The sequence below is a fragment of the Numenius arquata genome, chromosome 7, assembly GCF_964106895.1.
Source record: "Numenius arquata chromosome 7, bNumArq3.hap1.1, whole genome shotgun sequence".
Classification (NCBI taxonomy): domain Eukaryota; kingdom Metazoa; phylum Chordata; class Aves; order Charadriiformes; family Scolopacidae; genus Numenius; species Numenius arquata.
Window position 1 is genome coordinate 29824522 of NC_133582.1, and position 15732 is coordinate 29840253.

Genomic DNA, 15732 nt, shown 5'->3' on the forward strand with positions numbered 1-15732 from the left:
AAAAAAATAGCCAAAAATTTTTGCTTCGAAAACCCTATTTTGCTGGACAAGATGCTAGGGAAAAACAGGAGAGTTATTTATCTGTGGGTTTGTATGGATCTTGACAACACAACTCCATCAAAACTGTATGATTCAAATTAAATGGGCTGCTAGTACACTATAAACAGATAATAATTATAGGCAGCACAAGGCATCTACAGTCCGGTTGCACGCTCTCCAGATACAAATTTCAGAGGCTTTTAGGCTGGTCAGGAAGAGAGTGATTCATTACCCTAGGCCTTCACAGGTACTTACAGCATGGTTACTGACACAGACCAGAACTGGACTTTGTTCTGTAGTACCGAACTCAGCTACCCTATTGTTAGTTTAAAATATTCCTGTATCACAGAATTGTCAGAGTTGGAAGGGACCTCTAGAGATCATCTACTCCAACTCCCCTGCTAAAGCAGGATTGCCCAGAGCACATCACTCAGGACTGCATCAGGGCGGGTCTTGAAAATCTCCAGAGAAGGGGACTGCACCACCTCCCTGGGCAGCCTGTTCCAGGGCTCTGGCACCCTCACCGGAAAGAAGTTCTTCCTCATATTTGAATGGAACTTCCCATGTTCCAGCTTGTGCCCCGTTGCCCCTCGTCCTATCGCTGGAAACCACTGAAAAGAGTCCAGCTCCATCATCCTTCAACCCACCCTTTAGGTACTTGTAAACATAGATAAGGTCTCCCCTCAGCCTTCTCTTCTCCAGGCTGAAGAGCCCCAGCTCTTTGAGCCTTTCCTCGTAAGGGAGGTGCTCTAATCCCTTAATCATCTTAGTTGCCCTACGTTGGACTCTCTCCAGTAGTTCCCTGTCTCTCTTGAGCTGGGGAGCCCAGAAGTGGATGCAGTATTCCAGTGGTGGCCTCACCAGTGCAGAGTAGAGGGGGAGAATGACCTCCCTCGACCTACTGGCCACACTCATTCCCTAGGCAGCCCAGGATCCCATTGGCTGTCTTGGCAACAAGGGCACATTGCTGGTTCATGGATAGTTTGCTATCCACCAGGACTCCCAGATCCTTCTCCTCAGAAGTGCTTTCCAGAAGATCCATCCCTAACCTCTATTGGTGCCTGGGGTTCTTCCTCCCCAGGTGCAGGACCCTACATTTGCCCTTCTTGAACCAACAATAGCAATTTTTGTATATTCCAGAGAACCAATTACTGCAGCATAATTATCATAAACATAAATACGCAACAGAAATATATTTATATACTTGTATAGCATACAATCCCAAATCAATAAAACAACCAATATTTCGGGCAAGCAGCTTTGTAAGAATTTACTTCGGGGGGGGGGGAAGGGGAAGTAATGAAAAAAGATTTAGAAAACACAACACCTTTACTTCATTTTCAACACATGCTTACAAACACTAAATTTAACTTAGCACCCACCAGATGTCTGGAAGCAGCGTCATTTTTTCTCATTTTTGCAGCTCCCTGTATCTCACGGTCGGAACATGCAGCTTCTATTACCGATGGACTACACAACATCTCAACAGGATGAACAGTTGGTGCTTCTTCTGCATCAGCCTCCTAATTTTTTTCCTGAGAAAGCAAATTAATTTCTAGCTAGTCAAACTCATTATGAACAGAAACATGTACTTTCCACGTAAACACACAACTTGGTCTGAAGGTTTGCCATTAATACACTTCCAAATTGAATGTAACATACTATTACATCAACTCACAGAGGAAATAAACACGCCTTCCCTCCCATCTTACACTGAAAGTATTTTGAACCAAAGATTTTCCAATCGCTGCAGACCCCTACTCTACCTTGCTTTGTTTTTTTAAGTACATAATTTATACATGGCACTACCACATCAAAACTTTGACAAAGCTGAAATTACAGCTTAGAAGTTGCTTTACTGTAAATCAGGGCAACTTCTCAAAATTTTATCCTGTACTGATAGTTAGGTATCAACCTTAAGATAGTTTCCCAGATCAGATGACCAAGGAATCCAGCACTTAGAATCATAGAATGGTTTGGGTTGGAAGGGACCTTAAAGATCAGCTAGTTCCATGGCAGGGACACATCCCACCAGACCAGGTTGCTCAAAGCCCCATCCAGCCTGGCCTTGAACACCTCCAGGGATGGGGCAGCCACAGCTTCTCTGGGCAACCTGGGCCAGGGTCTCACCACCCTCACAGCAAAGAATTTCTTCCTGAGATCTCATCTAAATCTCCCCTCTTCCAATTTAAAACCATTACCCCTTGTCCTATGGCTCCCCTCCCTGATCAAAAGTCCCGCCTCATCTCTCCTGGAGCCCCTTCAGGGGCTGGAAGGGGCTCTAAGGTCTCCCTGGAGCCTTCTCTTCTCTAGGCTGAACACCCCCAACTCTCTCAGCCTGTCCTCACAGGCAGAGGTGATCCAGCCCTCAGAGCATCTTTGTGGCCTCCAGTCCATGTCCTTCCCGTGCTGAGGACTCCAGACCTGGACAAAATACTCCAGGTGGGATCTCACCAGAGCAGAGGGGCAGAATCACCTCCCTCGCCCTGCTGGCCAGACTGCTTTTGAAGCAGCCCAGCTGGCAAGTTCTCACCAAAAGCTACAAGCCTGCAAGCTCGGAGGTGACACCACGTCCTCAAGGCGCTGGTTTTAAACGCCTCCGCTCGCAGCCACCGCGGCCGAAACGCCCCCCAGTCACGAAGGCGCACGGAAACTGCCATTGCTTTTCCTTCACCGCTTCGCCCTTCCATTAGTCGATCAGTCATTAGTCAAAATTAGGAGAATTAGGCATCCGCTGTAGTAGCACGGCTCGGCGGTCACTGCCCCCCCCCCCCGCTTCCGCGACACCGCGGGGCAGGCACAAGCTGACCGCAGAACCACCGGAGGCCGAGCCCGGCACCCCCAGCCCCTTCCCGAGAGACCCGCACCGGGGGAGGAGGCCGCACCGGGCCCCTCGCTCCGCTTTTCCTGAGGGACGGCGCCGGCCTTACCTCAGGCGCGGCCGCCGCCGCCGGAGCTGGCGGTCGCCGCCTGATGACGCAACTCTTACGTTGCTCGCCGCCGGCCCGAAAAGCCAAAAGATTGGCCTTTAAAAAACAAAACAAAACAAAACAAAAAAACCACCGACACCCCGTCGCGGCCGGGAGGCGAGGAGATGCCGGCCGGCGGAGAAGCCGCCCCAGGCGCGGCTGGCCGCGGCCGCCCGGAGCCGCAGAGGCCGCGGTGAGGAGGGGGGGGGAGGCAGGGATGGAGGGGGCCGGGCTTCCCCCCGCCGGCCGGGAGAGGGGGGAACGAGGAGGAGGAGGAGGAGACGACCCGGGCGACTTCGTGGCTGTCCTCCCCCCGGAGGTCAGCTGTCGGATTTTCGGCGACCTGGACGTGGAGAGCTTGTGTCAGGCGGCCGCGACGTGCAAGGGCTGGCACCGCGTCATCGAGGGCAACGAGCGCTTGTGGAGGCACCACTGCCTGAGCGTGAGGGCCGTCTGCCGGCGGGAGATCGACGGCGACCGCGGGAACGGCTATTCCTGGAAGGTAAAAAGGTTTCAGGTCAGGGCGGATGCCGTGCCCCCAGCCTGGGGGCGGCTGCTGGGGTTGGCAGTGGGGAATTGGGTAAGGAAATGCCGTCGGCGCACCTCGCCTAGCCCAGGCCAACGGGACAACCCCCGTGGTGGCCCGGTGGTGCGCCCCGACAGCCGGACCGTTACCGCAAACCGGCAGGTAAAACTTTCTAAGGCTCAATTTAATTTAAGTCTAGAAAGCCAGCATTCCTGTATTGCGGCGCCGGGCGCACAGGGGCTCGCTCCTCCTACTGTGCACACCGAATGCTGTTGTCGAATTAAATTCATACACAACAGGTGTACACATTCAATGTAATTCCAAGAAAACATCAGCATATTCATCACATTTCTGAGAATTCATTTACATATTATAATAACCTTTTGGGCATACGTAGTTGTGCCTTCTGGTGGTCCTCGAGTGAGGGTCGTTTCTTCCTCAGTCTTCATCTTCTTCACCTGTCCTTTGACTCACTTCTCATGTTGGCAAAACATTCTAACTGCTTAATTGCTCATTAAAACTAATGATTTCCCTGCTACCACCTGTTTCATAGAATAATAGAATGAGCCAGGCCAGAAGGGACCTCCAAAGGTCATCTAGTCCGACCTCCCCGCAGTCAGCAGGGACACCCCCAACTAGACCAGGTTGCCCAGGGCCTCGTCGAGCCTCACCTTGAATATCTCCAGGGAAGGGGCCTCAACCACTTCCCTGGGCAACCTGCTCCAGTGTTCCACCACCCTCACAGTAAAGAACTTGTTCCTAAACAAGTTCCTTGTTTGTCAGACAACGTCCATATTTATTGCATCCCTGTTTTCGGTCACCATGTTCTCAGGGCCACATACATCCTCTCTTACCTTACTAAGTCCTTGAAACCATTTGGGATGGTTACTAAAATAGCTACATTTCTTCTCTAAAAGAAGATTCTTTACAGTTTAACCATTTATAAACTACATAAAATCTGCCTTAGGTATCAGGACATCTGGCTAAACACACAGGGAGAGGTGACGGCAAGGCTGTCCCCTTCCCTACCCAGGTCCGTCTTGGCACACCCTGCTTCATCCTCATCTTCATCGTGCCAAAGTCTGCACAGCCCTGACGTGGAAGAAAGCCCACATCACAGTAGACAGGGGTCAGGGGGTGGAGAAAGAAGGCAACATGCCCCCGCTAGGCAACGTGTGATCTCTGGTTGTATGTCATGGGAGTAGCTCTGCTGGCGAGGAATCGCCTCCCCGGAATTCATCCAGGGTAGCTGTCTCAGTATGCCTTGAGCGATGTGTATCCAGGAGAAAAAAGAAAAAAAAAAAAAAGTGAGGTAAGAGAAGAGAAAATAAACAGGAGCGCTGAGAAGCTGTTTTAAAACTCTCTCCACACACGTTCCCAGTTACAGGTGCTCTGAGGAGTCAGGAGCTGAGCGTGCTGGAAGATTGGTCACTGCCGAGTCCAGCCTGAAAGCTGAGGTAGACTGGGATAGGAGTGGTTTCACAGTTACTGCTCTGGACCAGGTAGAGGATGATCCCCATCTGGTGTGGGGATCTGGTGTGTTTAGAGAGCAGGGGTGCAGTGAAAAAGAGAAGCAGCAGCAAAAAAAACCCACACACCAGTTCTGGGCTCTCACGTTTCAGCAAAGTTGTTTCAGTACAAGGTAAAGCCTCAAGAAGGTAGTGGTTGCCCTTCCAATGTACAGATTGTACTACTCTTGCACAGGAATTTCTAGAGCTTCCTGCACTGATTCTCTATTTTACCTGTATTTCAGAGAGGGGATTTGAAGTAGAAGCAAACACACACCAAGTCAGCATTTTCTTGCACTAAAAGGTTGGCTGAAGAGAAGAATCCAGGCAGCCTGCAGTAAGAGCCCAAACGAGAGTTAAAGGTCACAAATAACCTAAAGAGAAAGTGAAAAGCACCTCTTTTAAGGAGTAAGGAGGAAAATTAATTCCTGGTTTAGGGTTTTCATCTTGACCCTCAAAGAACTGAGGCAAGAAGCAATTTTCCACTCAACTTTTCTAAGTTGGAAGTAGACCAAGGTCTGCTTCTTGGCAGCAGCGCACCTTCCTGGGCTTAGCGTCTAGGTATCCAAAGACACGCTACAAATCCCTTTTCTAGCATTACTCTTCCAGTGCAAAACTTACTGGTACTGAATGCAACTTAAATCAGTTCATTTCCAAGATCCAAGCTGTCTGTTTTTCCACCAGATCACCTTACTGAGAAACTACTGGAAAAGCAAAGTGAAGCAAGAATGGCTGAGCGGGAAATACAGCAATGTTCCTTCACAAAACAGCTTGCCAGAGAAAAGCATGTATCCGATGGACGTTGACACATGGGGAGAAATCCTGGAAGCAGAACTTGAGAGATGAGAAACCAGTGCTGGTTCTTGCAACTCAAGAACCTTTTATCAACAACTCACAGACTGCCAAACTGTAAATATTTTGCCGTGCAAAATCAGTTGTGTTTGCAAACATAGGACGAAAGCTTCTCAAAACCCCCTGTCATGTCTACCTTTTTTTTTTTTTTTTTAAATTTGCACTTTATCTGATTAATTTTCTGGAAAATTCTAAATAATACTAAATCTTCAGTTGTAATTTTATATTTATAAATTTAATGTTCTGCTGTATTGTCAAAAAGATATTGATTGTACTTTCAATTTGCACTTTTTATTTTGGAAGACATTACTTTTAAGAAAAAAAAAAAAAAAAGTGTGTTTGACTTGCAGTGTATCATATCAGCAGCACAACATGAGAGCCCACAAAGGAAGGCTGGGAAAAGGGACAAAATCCAGACATCAGGAAGAAAAGAGGACAAGGCAGCCACCTCAGGATCAGCTGGACATCCCCACTGCCCAGCTCAAGGGGCAGAGTCCTCACAAGGATCTTCTCTGAAGCTGCACCCACAGAGGTGTTAGCGCTCGGTAGCGCTGCATTTCCACTGCCTGGCTGTGGGATTTCGGGATTAGGACTCAGATCCCGGCACCAGGCAGGACTGAGGCAGCCTCTCTGCCATTAGCTATGCATTTTAGTCATGTGCATGATGAGGAGTAGAGCAAAATTTACTACTTTAAACAAAGTAACTCTGATAACCATGCAAGGTAACAACTTCATATATTTTTGTAGTCAGGCTAAAACACATTTAGAAACTCCGTTTTTTCCTACATGATGATCTCCCATCATACAGACCCTGCTTTACCAGCACCAGTTTTGGGGACTGACTTTACAAACTGCTGCTAGTAAAAGAGGAGACGCCTGTCATATTACTCAAAAATTACCAAAAAATAAATTTATTACAATTCTGTCTGAATGTCACCTTTCCCGACTTACTACTTTGCACTAAAGAGTATAAAGTAAGTGGGAAAAGGTCCCTATTGCTTGACGTATTCCTACAAAATCCAGTCACCAATCTGGGACCCATTTTCTATAGGAAGGCTTCTGCCATGCTTACGATGCTTAGCTACTATGAAGAGATTGCAAATCAACTACTGCGGACTTTGGCAGAGGACTTTGTGGCAAGATAAGGACAGAAGTGTCCTGTCTTGAACGTGATGTTCAATGGCACTATATCAGGCTCCTGTTAGATACAGAGTTTACTTAAATGAGGTCCAGCCCTTACCTTTAACTGGGGGGCCCAGTAACACTAGATGGAGCAGTAGGGCAGCTTTGCTCTGTAATACACACCATGGTCCTTTCAGCTGAGACCCAGTAGCTTGTTTTGTTTCATGATGCTGGTGGTTAAACAATCCATTAGTTTAAACTTGCTTCACAACTTACGCATTTTTATTTTCTCACAATTATTTAACCATTGCAGAATACCTGGTGAAAATACCTAGTATTTTTTACTCCTCTTTATTGCAAGTGTCTGGGCTCACAGGTTGGTTGTTGTAGGTCCCTGTACCTACAGGCCAAGGAAGAAACACAACAGCCAGGTGAAACTGGTAGTTCTAAAATACTTCCAAGAACAGTAGGTTCCCTGATCCCTTTTCTAGTTTGGAGCATTCAACAGATTTTATTAAAACTGATCCACTTCCCTCAGCCTCCTACACTTTACCGATTAGAGCAGGTTTTCAGGTCATAAGCACCAGTACCTTTTCTAAATCATGAATAGCATATCTAATTGAGACAGCTTTCTCATCAACAACACACCTAGTTAGCTCAAATAAAAAAAAAGCAAACCAAGCACAACAGGTTTTCCACTGAAGGTGCTGCTCACAGTATGTTTTACCCTGTCTTTAAGAGAGCTGGAAGTGGGAAAAAAAGGCATAGAAATTAATAATGAAGAAAATACTACTACACATTCTCCTCACCTCAGGAGGGCCCAATTTATTAATCATAAGACAGGAAAAGTGCACATTAATGGATCTAGTCCCTCACCCTTCTCCTCGCCCAGCCTCCTCCTGTTACCTCCAGCCTCTGTAACTCCCAGACATTTATCCCACCTTCCTGCTCCTTTCCTGCCCCTCTGCTGTCAGTTCTCATATATTTGTCTCGGGATACAGTTTTAAAATAGAATAATTATTCTGGCATAAATCCTGACACAGAGCTGTTTCACTGTAGCTTTTCCCCATTCTCGTAGGAGCGTAGGAATCACCAGTACCTGTCATGTCTCTGCCTCTGTCCAGGTCAGGTGGCTGTGACTCTTCAAACACACCGGGAGTTAAACACTCAGCTCTGCAATTAGACAAGGCCTGGATCTTTAAACCAGGAGCAGCAATGCTGGAAATTTCTCATTAAAATCCTCACTGAAAGAAAAAAACCAAGTATTTAAGTACAAGTTCTCATGAAAACAAAGCTTGTTTCCCCCTGGAGATTTTCTTACATCAGTTCTGGTCTTCTGTTCCCCCACACTCTGCCCCTGCACCACCTCCTCAACCTTTCACCTCCATTGCAGGCTGGATGTTCTCTCTTCCCTTCAAAGACACCCTAGCAGCATCCATCGCTCCGAACAGCGGCACTTCCTACACCACCTGGTTTGGGCTCATCTCTTTCCTCTCCTACCTGCAAGCACCGAAATGGCGGTGACGGGAAGACCGCCCTGGTCCCTAAATTAGCACTAATGCATAGATATCCTTCCCCAGAGAGCATCCTCAGCAGCTGAGGTCACACACGTAAACCCCACCTCCCAGCCCAGGACAGGCATCAGTGATCCTCTCACCTAGGTGGCTGGTGAAACCCTTTTTTTTTTTTTTCACTTCAGTGCCCAGCTCTCTTACCCCTAAGTTTTTGAGGAAGTGGAAAGTCCTAGTTTAGCAAACCCCACCGACCTTCCCGCTGCATTCACACGCTGCTTCTGCCCTCCTGCTCGGAAGGTGTCAGCTGCAGAAAGGTGCCTGAGGCGCCCATCGCCCTGGCATCCCGTCAGCCACACAGCCTTCCTGCCTTTCCCTTTCCTGCCCACCCAGCTTTCTTCAGGCGGAGGGAGGCCTTTGGAGAGGAGCTTGTGGGGTGCAGAGCAAATAGCACATCCTCCGCCCACACACCTCAGCTATGCAGCAGGGACTCAAACCAGCCAGGTTTCTGGGAGGGAGAAAAATAAAACACAACAGTTTCCCTGCTGCACAAAATGTCCTGAGCTGCTGCACACAGCTGGACATCAAAATGCCCGGCACTGAAGCTCAACCTCAGGTCCCCCCTAAGGTCAGTATTTTATTTCTACATTTCCAAACCCGCCAGCAGCGTTAGAACCTTCCTTGCGACTACTCAGCATGGCAGTGCTCCATTTCTGATGGGAGGAGCTGACAGGGTGGCTTTGCTTCACCGCGGTGCAGGATGTGGCTTCCACCCGTTGCCATCACCAGTCAGACTAAATGAAAAAGAAAGCAGAAGATGTTTTAATCACTGCAGACTTTTCTTCATTAGACCGCTCAAATTTAAAATTTTTTCCTTTTTTTTTTTGCAAGAGGAATATTTCTCCTGATAGACAGGCACTACCATTTCATGTCTGGAAGGTCCCAAGTGATAGAGCTATTCCAGCTGAAGACAAAACAGTTGGGCTCAGGACTGGGATCAGCTGCTTCAGCCCACCAGTGCTGACAAAAGGGTGATAAAGGCACACAGACTGGAGGATTTGGGGGGTGGTAGTGTTATTTTATCTCCAAATGAACTTGGGTAGAGGCATATCAGATTCCCAAGAGCATCCTGACACTTTGTGGCTGGTTTTCAGCTTGTTCAGAAAAGTCTGTATCCGAAACTGCGGAAGAAGTCACCTGCTGCATTTAACACTGCGAGTCAGCAGCAGCTTCTGATCAGCACAACACTGCTAAGAATTGGGGGTTTGTGGTGTGTTTTGTTGGTTTGTTGTTTTTTTTTTTCAGGCCCCAGTGCTAAGGGCTAAACCCACTTCTAGTATTCTGGTAAACAAAAAAAAAACAAAACCCAAGCTTCAACTGTGGGCAGAAGGAGGAGAAGGAGAGAGGTGATGCACAGCAAACTCAGAGGTCCCAGGGGACCTACCAAGACGAAACCCAAGAGGACAATTCTATGTACCAGCAGAGTTTCCCCCGCAACCCCCTCTACCTCCTGAGGATCGTCCTGTCCAACACTGCCACCCATGTCCAGCAACTGTGGATTTACAAAGCAAGGAGGGAGTAAAAAAAATTTAAAAAAAAAAACCAGCCTGAAAAAGCATGAAGATCAAGTACAACATTAAATTTTTTTTTTTATTCCCATTTAAAAAAATATTGTTAGAACAGCACATGCACAGTCATTAAAAATCTTAACCGGCAAAGGAGCTGCCACTTGCCAATACTGGTGTGTCAACTGCACGGCCTGGTCTCTTGCTGAGATGCCAGAGATTGGAAGCTCCACACAAAGACTTCTCCTGGTGCCGCAGGACACCAATAGCCATAAGATAACGTACTAGTCACAGCACTAAATATGGCTTTTAAACATCTCAGTGATCTCAGAACACCAATTACAAAAGACCACAAGATACTATCAGCTACCTGTTGGGAGGATTCAACATGAAGGCTGAACTGAAGGTATAAGCTGAGCAAGTTCAGAACAGAGGGAAAACTTCAAACAAACAAACCAGCTGCCCTAAGCCTTTAATCCTAACGTGAGAGGAAGAGTTGAGAAAGGCAAAATATTTTTTGCAGCAGCAGTATCTTACAGCTAATAAATGAAGTATGACAATACCCCGTAAGAACTTTATTCATGTGTTCAACTGAGGGAATGTTTTCAATAACTTCCACTATTTTTCCATCCCAACGCTAAAGAACAAGAGTACTGTACAAGTTTAGGTAGAAAATCCTAACACCTAGGTTTTGCATTTGACAGCATAGCCAATAACAGAAATGTGCCTCAAGTTTCATCTAGTGTGGCTAACTAAACTAATCAGCTTTCCTAATGCACCTTTATTCTTGAACATCACTAGTCTGTATACAATTTTATCACTAAATTATACTGCTCTAACATGCAGCTCTTATCAACACAGGTACTTAGAGATAATAAAGCTGGGGGCTCTGGAAATGCTTAAACAGGGAGACAATAATGGCACTCGATACCCATGAAGTAACCAAACATCTACATACAGCACGTAGGCATGAGATTAGTGGAAGTTTCTGCTGTTCTAGAGGAGTGACTAAAGACCACGTGGTATGTTGTAGCACATCTAAAATGCTACTTGGCGTTTATGCTTATGTACCTGAGTTCCATTCTACGATGCCTAAAAAGCAGAGCCACAAGCTCTTTTTATAGATTAGGAAGTTTAGGTCAAACAGCTTTAAGAAGGAGGCGGCAGGGTTGGGGGAAGAGGAGAAAGAGGAAATTGAAGCTGTAACTTGGGGAAAAAAAGCCTTAAGTAAAAATATCAAGCTAAAAAAACCCACCAACCTTATTGTACCACTTATGTACCAGAATGATGAAATATTTCCTTTTATTAATCAGAAAACTACACAGAAGCGTTAAACATCTGATAGAAACAACTCTTCCTATGATTCAAAAATATCTCACACGTGCATGTTGATGTCGTTACTGTACTTTTACCATCACACACGAAGGAGTCACGCAGCAACTTAAGCCTTCAAAAGCAGGACACCTACACACACACATCGCAGAAGCACTGAAGGACCAAAGAGATAATTTCTTGTTTTTCTTTTGATATACTTTAATGCTTTTCAGACTTTGCCTTATGATGGGGAAGCAGGTACGTGAAAAGACTGATTATCCATTGATTTGTATCATTTATACTCTATCAGCCTGCAATATGTTGTTCTTGTATATTTGATAAAGGCAATACTCTGAAGAAGAAAGTTCTCAATGCCCTTTTAATACCTGGGCTTGAGGATGGGGGAAGATTGGGGTGTCTAGTTTGGATTTTTTAGGTTGTTTCTTTTTTAAAATTAAACTAGTCGATCCCCAGTTGTTCCTCCTCTCCCTTGACCAGTTTGGTTTATTAATATGCAAAATTTTGGTGAAAGACATACTGAAGACAAGTTTTAAAAATATACTAACATAATTTCCCCCCCTTTCAACTGCTAGAAGCAAATATCCATCAGTTTCATCAGCATTTGCCTTCGATTCCTTTCCTCACTCATTCTCAGTCATCTTCTAGTGGGATGGAGAAAGACAGGGAAACATGTTGCTCTCTCAAAAAAAGGCAAAGTCAATGCAGGGAAGACGAAGAGTTTTCCTCCATCACACTCACAATGGAAGTCCAATGAAGCAGGAAAAACGGCACTTTCCTCACCTTTCATACACAGTTTTACTCTCCCTTCAACCAAACTGAAAGGTAAAAAAAATTAAGCAGCCTACAAGAACCAGAAACAAAGTGCGAAAAGCCACAGTTTTGATTCTAAAAGCAAAGCAGGAAGTCCTATGTTCTAATCCAGTACAAAAAAAAATAAAATACTCCTTTTGAAGCCAAATGAGAAGCTCTATTTCAAGAAGTCTCACGAGTAACAGCAAAAGAAGAACCTTGTTTTCAGTCAGAGAATTTTCAAAGGTATTTTTTGTTTGCTTGGCTTGCAGATCACCAACCCGCTATTTTAAGAGGCGAAACAGTTCCTAAAATACCTTTGAGAGGTCCCGAAGCAACCACATTCTAATTATTCTTCATGCAGCAGATTCATACTTCAACTATATCATCATCCTACGCAACAAAAACAACTCACAGACACAGATGGCGGCTCCCTGCCACGTTCATTTTGCAGATCGACCAGGACTATGTCTCGTTTGAACACTGAAGCTACTTCCACAGAGCTGGCAAAAGACACTCTACTCCTTCAAGGCTCCAATCCGGCAGCTGCTGAAGGCAGGTGGGAGTCTTGCAAAGGCTCCATGCTCTGCTACAAGGCTCCCTTGGGCAGCTGGAACACATGCTGTTGGCAGGCAAAGAGAGGCTGGGGGTGTTCAGCCTGGAGAAGAGAAGGCTCCGGGGAGACCTCATAGCAGCCTTCCAATATCTGAAGGGAGCCTACAGGAGAGCCGGAGAGGGACTCTTTTTCAGGAAGTGTAGTGACAGGACAAGGGGGAATGGTTTTAAATTGGAAGAGGGGAGATTTAGATGAGATCTCAGGAAGAAATTCTTTGCTGTGAGGGTGGTGAGACCCTGGCCCAGGTTGCCCAGGGAAGTTGTGGCTGCCCCATCCCTGGAAGTGTTTAAGGCCAGGCTGGATGGGGCTTTGAGCAACCTGCTCTAGTGGAGGTGTCCCTGCCCATGGCAGGGGGTTTGGAACTTGATGATCTTTAAGATCCCTTCCAACTCTAACCATTCTATGATTCTATGATCTGGAAAGGCACCAGGCTCCACTGGTCAGGACACTGATCCTGCCTCCGCCCTTTGCTTTTTAAGTTGTCTTAGTGCTCCTCAATGCCACACAAGCAACACAGAAAGATATGAGATAGATACAAACCGTGCTCCTGAGAAGCTGAGAAAAGGTTAGAAAGTGAAAGAATCCTTACTCCCCATCAACATGGGTCACAAGGAGCACAAGTGAGGTTTCCATCTTGTGTCCTGACGTTAAAGGGCAAATGTCTGATGCTTTACACATCAAGAACTGCTCAGCTCACAGGAGAAATAATATCACTATGCAATTACTTAATTGTATAATCTGAAAGCAATCTTTCAAACCAGAGGCTGTGAGAACAGCCTTGCATTTTTTTTCAAAAATAACCTCTTGCATGCTGTGGCATATCCTTAACATGTAAGGGCATGTATATTCCACTTCCATTTACTTTAGGACCAACTCAACATAGTATATTTACTTAAAAATTATCCAAGTAGGTAGGCTGAAGAACTTAGCACTATTTATTACATGGCACACGTGGTTTTCACAGCCTGCCAAAGCTATCAAACCCCAAAATGCCTCCAAAAGGTGGCTGGTGAGAAGGGAAGAGGAGAGCACACACTAGCCAGCGGGAAACCCAAACGGGAGTGAGAAATTTGAAGCCCAGCTTCAAGTCTTCTGTTGCACACAGAAGTTTATACTGAGCACGATCAAACCTTGATGTACCAACCAGAAGACCACAGTTCACAAGCGAAAACACATGCACTTTTTAATTAAAGAGACGAACTGAAGGCACCCACAGAAATACCGACTACCAATAACCAGCGGAGGACTGTTAGCCACTCATTTTGGTTTTTTAAAGTTCCTGCTATAGTCCCCCACAGTTTTAAACCGTATAAACAGAAAAAAGCCCCAATGAAAAAAACAGCCAAAAAAACCAAACCAAAACTCAAAAAAAACCCCACCCTGGTGCAACATTTCTGGTGCTCACCAAAAAAGATAACAAGGGAAGTTTTCAGGATTTTTAGTTTTAGCGCTACCCAAGTCTGAACTCAGAACAAATAGAGACACATTACAAACAATAAAAAGCTCTTATCCAGAGCCCTGTGAAGCAAATTGTTTAAACTTAAAATGCCTTCTAAATATTCGAAACCAAATTAGGGGGTGAAAAGGGGGGAAATAATTAGTATCTATCATTTGTAATGAAGTGAAATCTAAGACAAAGACAGGAGTATTACTGCAATGATGAATTATCTGAAATATTGTACTAACAAATACAAATAAAAACTCTAAAAGAGGAATTTGCCAGTACACACTAGATCATACTCAGAGGCCTTAACTAGTTTTTTCCTCTTTATGAAAGAACTTCAGTTAAAGATTCCTCAAGAAAGTGTTCCGTTACTAAAAACACGTTATCAGTAGCCCTTTAACACTGCTAACTATTCTTTCAAATAAAAAGCAAAGACAACACAGTGCAAAGAACACCACCAAAATAACTCCATTTAGCAACAAAAGAATACTAACCTTACCCTTCAGAAGGAAGCTGCAGTGTAGGGAAAGTAAACAGCTCTTCGAAACCACTCCTAGAAACACGTTAAGACCTAACAACCTCCATATGCAGTGTTTATTGGATTGTAACAAGCAGCAACACCCGTGGCGGAAAGCTTGTAAGGCTGTTGTAGTCCTCATGGATGTTGTTTTTTCGGGATGTGTATGGTTTGGTTTGTCGTGTTCTCTTTTACACCATGGAAGAAAGAGCTCCGTGGCCAGAGGAGTGTTTTTATGGATACATGGTTAATAAATGCTCCTGAAAACCTGATTGTAGTAAGCACGCAGTCAGCATTCCAGGGGAGGGGAAAACTGCTCAGTCTAAGACGAGGCAAGTCAAACATCAGCCTAAGAGGATCTTTATAGTAGATTATATCATACAAGTCTTACAGTAATTGAAGATTATAAATACAGTCCTTATCCACAATGGTTTATTTTGCTGTCCTTTAGTCTATGAAAAAAGACTAATTCATGTTATAAGTAAAAAAGGAACTGATGTTGATATACTAACTGCTGAGTACATAGAAGTAGTGTGATTTAAATAGTTAGAAGGTGAAAACAGATGGAGGAAGCATGGCCCGTGAAGGTCTGCTCTTCTGTTTTTCAATTAGTTGTTCCTTGTAATGGGCCTGCTCCCTCTTCTCTTGTGCTAGCATTTAGTAAACATGCCTTTTGCCTTCCATGCCTTCTGAGTGTGGCCTCATAATCTATAGTAGATCTCGTAGTTGCTTTTTAATAGATCTTGTCCAAGGGAATTCAGCATTATCTCGAGAAATTGTAGTGATATAAAACTAACCTTCTTTCTTTTCCCATATACAGTCATCTATTACAGAAGTCCTTACCACCTTGTCTCAACTCCAGTAGCTCCTTAGCAACTCTCCTGACTCTGTTCAAGGGTTGTGACAATCATCATCATCTCATGCACAATTCCTAAAGTC

The 15732-nt window shown here is 45.3% G+C and overlaps 2 protein-coding genes across 3 annotated transcripts in view; one reads left to right on the forward strand and one right to left on the reverse strand.

The window, feature by feature from the left end:
• APLF (aprataxin and PNKP like factor) overlaps window positions 1-3191 on the reverse strand; it is a 33434-nt gene extending 30243 nt beyond the window's left edge. Inside the window, exons 1-2 of one of the 2 annotated variants that reach the window (XM_074150553.1) lie at window positions 2970-3191; window positions 1422-1574 (exon numbers count right to left, since the gene is read on the reverse strand). In XM_074150553.1, coding sequence (XP_074006654.1) covers window positions 1422-1520 — 99 coding nt within the window. In that variant the 5' untranslated portion in view covers window positions 1521-1574; window positions 2970-3191. Of the gene's footprint in view, window positions 1-1421; window positions 1575-2906 lie in introns of both variants that reach the window. The other variant, XM_074150552.1, reaches the window with a different exon arrangement.
• Window positions 3192-3225: 34 nt separating this feature from the next.
• On the forward strand, window positions 3226-6764 carry FBXO48 (F-box protein 48). The gene is made up of 2 exons (XM_074150839.1): window positions 3226-3510; window positions 5727-6764. Exons 1-2 carry the CDS (start codon window positions 3226-3228, stop codon window positions 5886-5888), a joined length of 447 nt encoding a protein of 148 aa, XP_074006940.1. The 3' UTR covers window positions 5889-6764.
• Window positions 6765-15732: the final 8968 nt, after the last annotated feature.

Excerpts from the sequence above, each read along its gene's own strand:
- FBXO48 (XM_074150839.1), top strand. The coding sequence starts at position 3,226 with ATGGAGGGGGCCGGGCTTCCCCCCGCCGGCCGGGAGAGGGGGGAACGA. Across the intron at positions 3,511-5,726 it reads GGAACGGCTATTCCTGGAAG|ATCACCTTACTGAGAAACTA; the intron begins GTAAAAAGGTTT and ends TTTTTCCACCAG.